The 10,915-nt window shown below is 37.1% G+C and overlaps 2 protein-coding genes and 1 long non-coding RNA gene across 3 annotated transcripts; 1 reads left to right on the top strand and 2 right to left on the bottom strand.

Moving 5' to 3' along the window:
- The first annotated feature begins 527 nt into the window (after positions 1-527).
- On the top strand, positions 528-2,759 carry LOC116165423. The gene has a single exon (XM_031479864.1). The coding sequence runs from the start codon at positions 528-530 to the stop codon at positions 2,757-2,759; it is 2,232 nt and encodes a 743-aa protein (XP_031335724.1).
- Positions 2,760-4,367: 1,608 nt separating this feature from the next.
- On the bottom strand, positions 4,368-4,887 carry LOC116181291. Its single transcript, XR_004147230.1, has 3 exons — positions 4,706-4,887; positions 4,499-4,657; positions 4,368-4,451 (listed from the first exon to the last, which is right to left on the bottom strand). It is a non-coding gene; the product is annotated as an uncharacterized LOC116181291 (long non-coding RNA).
- Positions 4,888-9,825: 4,938 nt separating this feature from the next.
- On the bottom strand, positions 9,826-10,215 carry LOC116165417. Its single transcript, XM_031479851.1, has one exon. It carries the CDS (start codon positions 10,213-10,215, stop codon positions 9,826-9,828), a length of 390 nt encoding a protein of 129 aa, XP_031335711.1.
- Between the last annotated feature and the right edge of the window lie 700 nt (positions 10,216-10,915).

Here is a 10,915-nt window from a genome sequence, read left to right as displayed (position 1 = left end):
ATATTCTGAAGAAGGAGAAAAAAGACCAATTTAATACGTTGCCTACCTACCTAACGAAGGAAAAGAGGGATAAACATGTGAACCTGCTTTTAGTGCAAGACTGCTACGAACAATCGACCAAGTTCCATTATGTTTGGATAAAAAATCTTTCACGGCTAGTATCGAAGCAGTTAAGCAAAGAAAAAAGGCAAAAGTATATTTGCGATAGATGTCTACATTTTTACCGTTCTGAAGATAAATTACATAAGCATATTAAGGATTGCATACAAAAGAATGATACAGCCATCAAGATGCCTACAGAGGAAAAAAAGATGTTGAAGTTTAAAAATTTTAAAAATAAAATAAAAGCCCCCTTTGTCGTATATGCAGATCTCGAGAGCGTTCTGAAACCTAGCACAAAAAAGACTGCATACCAACAACATATTCCAGCAGCTGTGGGATACTACTTCAAGTGCTCATACGATTAATCTCTTTCGTTCTACAACAGCTACCGCGGTGAAGACTGTATGCGATGGTTTGCTGACGAGATGAATAAGCTTGCGGAAGATGTCTCTACGGTGTTTCTTTGCCCCTACAAGATGCATATGACACCACAGCAGGAACTTGAATTTCAAGCAGCAACGCACTGCCATATTTGTGAACAGTCATTTAAATCTGGTCAAAAGAAAGTTCGAGATCACAATCACCTTATCCCGGAGAACAACTTCCGCGGAGCGGCATGTGAGGGATGCAACGTCAACTACCAGGACACTCATACAATTCCGGTGGTGTTCCACAACTTGAGTGGATATGATGCTCACTTTGTTGTAACAGATATTGCCACTAGAATGGACGGCAAGATCGACTTGCTCCCTATAACCAAGGAGAAATATATTTCTTTTACCAAACACATCAACGAGTCACGCATATGCTTTAGATTTATAGACAGCTTCCGGTTTATGGCATCATCGTTAGATAAATTATCATCAGCTCTAACGAACTTTCCTAATCTAAAGTCACAATTCTCTACACTACCTGAAGATCAATTTAATATTTTAACTAAAAAGGGTATTATGCCGTATGATTATTTCGACTCGTTCGACCGTTTCGATGAGCCTAGTCTGCCTCCTCAAGAGACATTTTACAATAAGCTAGAAGATAAGCCCTGTCCTCGAAGAATGTACCGTAGAGCTCAAGAGGTGTGGACCAAATTTAACTGCAGCAACTTGGGTCAATATGTTGACTTGTACATGAAGACTGATATTCTACTCCTTGCAGATGTCTTTGAACAGTTTAGATCAAGCTGTATTAGCACCTATGATTTAGATCCGGCCCACTATTTTACACTACCAGGCTTTACTTGGGATGCCATGTTGAAATACACGCGACAAGAGCTGGAACTCCTTACCGACCAGGATATGTTTCTCTTTGTCGAGCGGGGTATTCGTGGAGGGTTAAGTCAAGTCTGCTCTAAAAGAAGAGCTCATGCAAACAACAAATATATGTCCAAATATGATTCAACGAAACCGGATGTCTATCTAATGTACAACGATATCAATAACCAGTATGGCTGGAGTATGAGTCAATATCTTCCATATGGAGGCTTTGAATGGGTAGACTCCAACATCGATATCACTACGATTCCGGATGATGCAGATGAAGGCTACATTCTAGAAGTTGATTTGGAGTATCCACAGCATTTGCATGACGCTCACACGGATTTACCGTTCTGTGCATTACACATCAACCCGAAGACTATGAAACCGCCAACTGAAGCTGCGGAAATTTCAAAACTCATGGCGACCTTAAATAATAAAGAAAAATACGTCATCCACTATCGAGCCTTGAAGCAAGCATTAGCCCATGGTCTAATTCTCTCCAAAGTACATAGGGTACTCAAATTTAAACAGTCCCCTTGGCTAAAGTCCTACATTGACCTTAATACAGAACTAAGAAAAAAAGCCAAGAATGAATTTGAGAAGAACTTGTTTAAGTTGATGAATAACGCAGTCTTTGGGAAGACTATGGAAAATGTCAGAAAACGGGTTAATATCAAATTACTATCCCAATGGAAAGGACGTTACGGCGCAGAATCATACATTGCGAAACCGGAATTTAAATCTTGCGCCATTTTTAACGAAAACTTGGTAGCTGTAGAATTGAATAAGCTTGAAATTTATTTAAATAAGCCTATATACGTTGGCCAAGCCATTCTTGATCTAGCCAAGACGACCATCTACAGCTTCCATTATGACTACATGATGGATAGATTTGGAGATAACTGTACTGTTCTTTACACAGATACGGACAGCTTAATTTACGAAATTCGTGAACAAGACCCTTATATGGCTATAAAAAGCGACTGTTTTAAATATTACGATACTAGCGATTATGACCCCAATAACCCATATGGCATACCCCTTGTAAATAAGAAAGTGTTGGGCATGATGAAAGATGAAAATAATGGACAGATAATGACCGATTATGTAGGATTACGATCGAAACTGTACACCACTAAAGTATTATCCACTAAGGACGATTTAATAAAACTACAACAGAAATTGGAAGCGGAGGAGTATGATGAGGATGAAATTGCTACGATTATTAAAAATTATGGTTTGACTAAGAAGGCAAAGGGGATAAAGAAAAGTGTAGTAGAAACTAAAATTACCTTTGATGATTATGTGGAGTGTCTGGAGACCTATAAGCGCAAAACTACATCTCAAAATTTGATTCGTACGGATAAACATCAAGTTTATTCCATAACGCAAAAATCTTGAGGATGATAAGAGATACCTGATTCCTGACTCATTTAACACTCTACCGTGGGGCCATTATGCTATCAGTAAGCCTCAAGATGTTGAACAGATGGAAGTTGATTAAGGTTGTGATTTTTGATGAATTAGTTACAAATTGTCAAAATCCTAGGAAATTTGTATACAAATTAGGATATTATTTTAGGAATATTCTTAGACTAAAGGTTATTAGCAAACTACCCCTGTATAAAGCTAAAAATAGTAAATTCTTGTATAAATTTAAGATTTCATTGTTGCACAAGCAGTACTATTAAAAAGGTAGGCCTATTAGTTATTTTTTATACACCCTGTGTAGAGAAATATCTAATGGGGAATCCTATAACGAGGCCGTAAACATCTCCAATAAATTGCATTATTTCTAGTGTGAATTTATTGCCTCCTGGGTGGTCATGGAAAGAGGTGTATCTACCCAATAATAATTTAACTAAAGCTATACAAGGTAGATCGATAATTCGGTAACTTGTTCCTCTTCTAGAATATACGCAGCTAAATGTCCATTTTACTATTTAACGATTACGTAATATTATGATTTTGTTTATAATTGCACTTGTTTCAAGACATGGAAGATGTAGAAGCTTTTGTTGACGTTGTGTTAGAAAGTGTGCCTGTAATTGATGGACATCGGCAGAGAGTCGCCATTGTGCAAGAAGAAGTAATTCAGTTGCCGCCTACCGTGGTGGAATTTAACTTTGTCCCTGCCGGTGAAGGAAGCTCCAAATTAATATATCGCTATCAGCCTCGATCTCTGCAAACATTAAGCGGAGCTGCGGTATTGAATAAGTTTAAATATCGTTCGTTTGTACCGGAAAATATATACGGTTACATCTACATGCCCAAGAGAATCCTGTATTTCTTAAAGAAATTATGGCGAGCAAGACAACTGAAAATTATATGGAGAACAGAAATACATGAAGCACTAACCAACAAGGAAATATGTAACATAACCTCAATTCGAACGTTAAAAAGCCGCTATCCTACTACGTTAATTGCAGGAATTAATAATACTAGCATCGTCCGTCACACTTATACGCGCCAATATTACGAGGGTTCTGCTGCTCCTGATGAGTCTACTGAAATGTCACATCCTTGGATAACACCTTATGTACCGGCATCATCATCATACTCGTCCCTCAATGGTGACGAAGAAGAAGAAGAAAAAGAAGAACAAGAAGAAGAACAAGAAGTAGAATTTCGATCCATCGAAATGGATAAACGTGAAAATGAACAGGATTATAAAATTAGAATTGATCGGTTGATTAGCAGAATTCAAATGGACCAGTGGAGTCTTCATTATCCGGAATTAGAATTAGAACACTTACCATATCATAACTATTATCGCAACATAAATGTGGATCCTCGAAAAATTGATTTAACAGAATATACTACTTATCAGGTAAATTGTGATTGGAATGAGTGAAATATCTATAGCTTTATTTGTAATCTAATTTTTTCGATGTATGTGAACCTTAATAAAGAAAAAAATACGCCGCCGACGAGGACCTTTATTATAAATATTTAAAATACATAAAATTTTGCACATTAATGATTTTAATTATGAGACGCACCTTCTGCATTAGTTTTTTGAAGGACGAGGAGGACGACTGATGTCAACGATTTTGATTGTAGCAGTTCCTTTGACGAGGTGATTGGTATCTTCTGCGAAAAAAAAATGCAAACAGGTCGCAAACTTTTTTTAAACTTACGGTCCTACACGCACAAATGCTACTCCCCTTCCTGAGGGTTCTGAATTCGTAAAAACCCATATATAGTAATCCCCAAAAAAGGGGGTCTATAAATAGTAGAATGTCGCGCCTCTCATCATAAACCAGATTATGTGCACACGGGCACATGATCGTGTACCCCTAAAACTAATAATTGCAAACAGTTTAAAAAATTATTAAAACACTTACGTTTGGCACATACTCTCGAATTTCGTTTAACAACCACTCACACTTTGAAATATTGGTCCTCGTCGGCGCCGATGTCATTTTGCTGCTCGTACACACATTGAGAACAAATGATGCGATAAAGTGGTATTTATAATGTGGAACCCTTTTTGCGTCCTTAACGATAAACAGATAATTCGCATCCTTTCGATTTATAAATACCTATTATCCAAACGGATGGATAGTTCAAATGTTTGCTATCTAAATGTACATTATAAACGGCCGACTTTATTCGTAAATTTCTAACGCAAGAAGTCAAAATTGCAGTTTCCTATACGTTAGATGCGTATCATTTTGACGCCACCAAATAGCCCCTAGCCCCTATCGGGTTTTTTCCCTGCCCACTCCTGTTCTAGTTATAGGGAACCTACCTCCGAGATGGAATTATAGGTTAGAATGAGGGTCCTCGCACCTGTCTCCTGAAATTACAATTTCCTACCCTATACCTATATGTCACATCAATCTAATAGAGGGAGTCGGTTGAAAATATACCTCTATATGCATTACGACGCCAATAGATGGCACCTCCGTACCATTTAATATATCTATGATTTAATAATATTTAGAGGTTCGTTATAAATACAACTATCGAAGCATTATATCATACAAGTCTAGTTAGCCTAGTGGTTATGCTATAGGACTTGTAATCCGATGGTTGGCGGTTCGAATCCGTTCCATTTAAAAAAATTTTCAGGAGGTTCGATATAAATACAACTATCCAAGCATTATATCATACAAGTCTAATTAGCTCAGTGGTTATGCTATAGGACTTGTAATCCAATGGTTGACGGTTCGAATCCGTTCCATTTAACAAATTAACAAATTTTTCAGGGTACGAAGGGGTCGAAGTTTGAGGATTCCAAGATGGCGTCCAAGATGGCGTCCAAGAACTTGAGGATTCCAAGAACTTGAGGATTCCAAGAACTTGAGGATTCCAGAACTTGAGGATTCCAAGAACTTGAGGATTCCAAGAACTTGAGGATTCCAAGATGGCGTCCAAATGACGCCTGCGCAGACGCCTGCGCAAAGGGGCGGGGCGCGCATGCGCACATCCAAACTGCTCCAAAAACACCCAAATGAACCTTAGAATTCCTTATGGGAAATTACATGTAATTTCGACCAAAAGTGGGCTCGAACCCGTGCAGCTCCTTTACTATGATGATTACAAATGATGGGCATGATGCTGACTATTCGGACAATTTTTTCGAAAGGATGTAGTAACCGCTATCTATTTTGCAGGAAAAGCGCAAAAAGTGCAGTTTCAAAGAAAAATGCATCAGCATCGATCACATCTTTTCTAAAAAATGTATGTAAAATTGTAGATTCGTTTAGCTGAAATTATTGGTTGAATAATCGATCGAGAATCGTTAATAAGAGACAATTTATTATTTGAATAGATAAGCAAGAAGACCGCGAAATCGGTGATGCATTGTCTAAGGAAGCTCTACACAGGAAGCCTTATCAACCGCAATTTGCTCAACATCCGTATCTTTGACCATCATCTCAATCATACACGCATCTATAATCCGCTAAGTAGTTGCTAAAAATTAAATCGAAGTAAGCATTAGGATGGAGGTTTTTCAAAACGCAAAAATATATCCTTAATAGGTGGGTCATGTAGATAACGTTGATTTAAGTAGGGACGCATTTGACGAATTAGGCGTACAGAACTGATTATTTCGGGGTTTTTTAGAGGAGAAATAATGAAAGGCGCGTTTACGGGGTTCGTATAAATTTAGAAGATACGCAGTAGAGAATATCCTTGACGAGTAAACTATTGCTAATTGCGAAATGAATACCTACTGTAGACATCGTAAGCGTGTTTCGGAAGTTATCGCAATGTGAGTGTTGTATATTCAACCACTATTCATATCCTCCCGCATTCTCTATATAAATACTTGTATGCATGCTGCGTAATGCAGTTCATATTTAAAATCATACTGCCAAACCCGCTAATACTAAAGTCGAAATGGATTTATTGGCTGTTTATATCGAAATTCAGAAAAACCAATTACAACCTATACTGGCGAGGGTGATTGCTGAAGAAGAAGCTGCGAAACCTCAACCTAATTTTCGCAGTAGGGAAATTTTTGATGAAGAATTGATGGCTATCGAGCTAGCTAAGGTGGAAATTATCATGAATAAACCACTGTATGTGGGAATGGCTATTCTCGATATTTCTAAAACCTTAATGTATGATTTCCACAATTTTACGCAGCGGTAATGATTACATGAAACTCTTGTACATGAATACCGATAGCCTCGTATATGAGTTAATGTGTGATGACGTGTATGATCTGATTCGAAACAATATCGAGCGATTTGACACGTCTGATTTTGTAGAAAACAATGAATTTAACATTCCCAGATGTAATGCTAAGGTGCTTTGGCATCAAAAATGTATAGCTTTAGGACTAGGGATTGTGATATTAAGAAATTAAAAGGTGTAAAGACTAATATTGTAAAGAATAGAATAAGTTTTAATGATTATTTAAAGTGTTTTTATTTTTCACTTTACTGTAATTCAATGGTAACTCCTTGGATACGGGATACGTAAACAAGTCCATAACAACCAGGGCGTAATGAGAGGGCGTAATGAATTCATCGTAATGAATTCATTACGCCCTCAAAATAGGTTAATTATATTCGTTCAATTTTTTTTATTAAGCCAAACTAAATACTTGTAATACAAAAGAAAGCACAATTACCCGCCAATATGAAAATTACAATTTTCAAACTTTCCCGAAAATGTAATATTTTTGTTAGAAAGGCCAGGGACGTTTATATTTTTATCTGATATGGATGACGACAGTTCCAAGTGATCATCTGAATATGATGTAAGGTTAACATTATTCGAGGTTTCGGCTCCAGATGAACCCACCGCGCTTGCAATAATGCTAGATATCCGATTTTTGGAAATTAGGCTATCTTCTACGTAACTCTGCGCAACCGTGTTACTCTTCCACTTGCCGTGCATTTTTAGGGTTTCAAAACTTGCTCCTGCTTCAACCAAAAGAGTGGCTGACGTTCGTCTCAAGCAGTGACCGGTAAATTGATGAGGGTTATCTAACTTTAAGTATTTGGCAATTATATTTGGGACACTTCCTATGGTGTTTTTTCCGACAGGTTGCACTGTGCAACAACCTTTCCTATATGTGAGGAAAAATCGGCGTTCTTTCGTATGCTTTGGTCTTAGTGCTAGGTATTGTCGAACTAACTTAAGAGCATTTATTTCTTCTTCCTCCACGATTGTAAAACCTTTAGACGTACCTGTTTTAATCTCTGGCACGTTTACAATTACAACAGATCCTTTATCGGTGATATCGTCAATACACATTTTGACCATTTCATCCCTTCGTAATCCACCAAAAACACCCATCACCAAAACTACTTTATGCAAAAGATAAATATCGTTAGGGGCACGTTTGATAAACTCAAAAACTTGATCTCCTGTTAAAACCTGTGATTTTTTTGGTTTATATCCCTTCGATTTGACTTTTAAAAAGTAAATTAGTTGATTATAATTTGAAATGTCAGTTTTCTTTTTAACTATGAGTTGATTTCAAAAGAGAGTATTTGGTCCATAGCGACGTAGGAGTGTATTTCTCAGATTAAACAAAATGTATTATCAATAATTTTGCATATTTAGGTAGGTATATGTAAAACTTACCAGTTCCTGAAAGTACGACAATAGCACGGTCTCATTTATAGTAAATATTTTATGTTTTGAATGCCAAGCTGTAAATGTTTCGAGTTCTTTTTCGTACTTCTCCTTTGATTTAAGGGGTAGCAAAGTTTCTGTTGCCTTTGGCGTACTTTCTTGAACAAATTTTGGTAGCGTATTCATCTTTATTGCAATTGGAAAGCAAACTTGACGTTTCTAAGTAAATAGTTTATTTTGTTTCATAGACTACCATATTATTTTATTGTATTTACGGAAAGAACGCGTTTGCCTCAGCGAAAGCAAGTAACTAATTCTGGATTGTTTTTTAAGAATAAAGTGAAAAATAAAATCTTGTATGCACCACGGCGACGTTACCAGATGATTACGCCCATCGAACGATATCCAGCTCTCGGGCTAAAGCCCTCGAGCTGGATTCCATCGTTCTCCGGGCGTAATCATCCTAGTAACGCCCTTGGTGCATAAATAGCTAAAAGAACCAGGACGTTAAAATCGTTTCCCAAAGCAGCATAATTTCAAAAAACCATAAAGTGTATAGCGTAGAGCAAACTAAAATTGCTTTATACAATAACGATGATAAGAGATATACACTGCCGAATCAGATCGATACGCTGCCTTGGGGACATTTTAACATTCCCATTCAAATGGAATTAGAATAAGTAGTCTATTCATAACATTGTATTGATTAATATAAGTATAAAAATTGTACAGTTAGTTAGTTATATACAGTTATAGCATGGCTGTTGGTACCTCCTGAAAGTAGTAATGATTAGATTTTAAAACTCTTAACTATAGTCACTTACGGCCCTACTCGCGAGTACACTAGGCCTAGGCCCTCAGGAGTGTTGCTGCCAAACACCCAAATGTAGTGGTCACCAAAGAATGGTTCGATAAATAGGAGCACGTCCCGACTCTCGTTGTAATTAAGGGTGTGCGAACATGGGCACATGAATCTATAACTCTATTATTACAATAGCAATCATTTAATCAATTTTAAAAAGAAAACTTACCGGCGGCACGTACTCCTGTACGTAATTGTACAACCACTGACATTTGATCATGGGTTCCATGATTACTATTGAATATTATCGGTTATGAATTGTATTTATATGCAAAAAGTCGCATTGAATTTCTCAGATCACCTTCTTTTTATCGCTCCTACACTAGGTCGTCGGAAACTTATATCTCTTACGCCAGGTCGTAGGAAACTGTTATCTCCTTTACCTAGAGCTACATGCATGTATCCCATGCAATGTGATTTATAACATCAATAACATTTTGAAGAATTTATCGATGTCCTTAACACATCCCTTTAATGAATAATAATAATGTCATTGTTGTTATCTACATTTATTTATCAATATGTTTGTAAAATACATTCGTATAATAAATCTAATAAAGATTATACTAAATCTGATTTTTTAATCCACGAGTCATGTGATTTATACATGCCAAGCCATCGAACGTAGAGCTGGTCTCCTTTACGACGTAACACTTTCTCAACAAGAAATATATCCGGATGAGCAGTTTTCTGCATTTCTTCAGCGTAGAATTGTCTCATTATTGGTTTACCAAATGAATCCTCCAATAAGTACGTAACGGGATTGCCAACTTTTACTTTAACCACCTTGAATAATTCGGTAGAAAAGTTCGGAGTGTAGCCTTTTGAAAACACCGATTTATACTTGGATATTCGTACAAAGTCACCAATTTTGAATTTAGCTGGTCCCATTATCTTTATATTATGGAACATTGGTAAGTATGTCTTTGCAGCTACATCTTTAGGCTTCATCTTAATAGTCGAATGTCTTGTATTATTATAGCCTAAAGTCACTTCCGCTAGCACATCAATCTTCTTATATCTTCCGCGAAGACTGAACCGCTTATATAATGCATTTTTTAGAGTTTTTGTCACTCTTTCAACTATGGCCGCTTTCTTTACGCTATACGTAATGATTGATGGCATGTTTCAGCATTAACTTTTCAAAATCCTTATTATAGAATTCTTTTCCTTGATCGGTTTGTAAATTGACTGGCACTCTTCCTTCGCATATAATAGCGGTCATGTTTTTGCTCACTTCACTCGCATTCTTCGATTTTAGGGGTTGCGTCCATAGGTATTTGGAATAGCAATCAATTACGGTTAATACATATTTATAGCCTCGATTGTCTTTAGAATATCGCGTGAATTCGGCCAAATCAGCTTGCCAAAGGTCATCACGATGCTTGATTATCGTTCTTTTTCGCGGAAAATTTTTTCTCGCCGATCTGTGCAATTCCTCGACGACGCCGAGCTTCGTCATCTTCCAAATCACTACCGATAAATGGCGTATTTTTGGTGCGTCGAGGCGTTGCAAATTGTTGATTCATATTCAATTTTATTTTCAACTTTTGGCGTTAACGCTTGTTTATTCAACTCCTGCTTAGCTAGTGTCTTCAATGGGTCAACTATGGGCTCTTCCACTAATCGCAATGTTTCAGTGTCGCCTCTT

This window comes from Photinus pyralis, unplaced genomic scaffold, assembly GCF_008802855.1.
Source record: "Photinus pyralis isolate 1611_PpyrPB1 unplaced genomic scaffold, Ppyr1.3 Ppyr1.4_LG1, whole genome shotgun sequence".
Taxonomy (NCBI): Eukaryota; Metazoa; Arthropoda; class Insecta; order Coleoptera; family Lampyridae; genus Photinus; species Photinus pyralis.
Note: the sequence above shows the minus strand (reverse complement) of the source record. Positions and strands in the feature narration are given on the sequence as shown.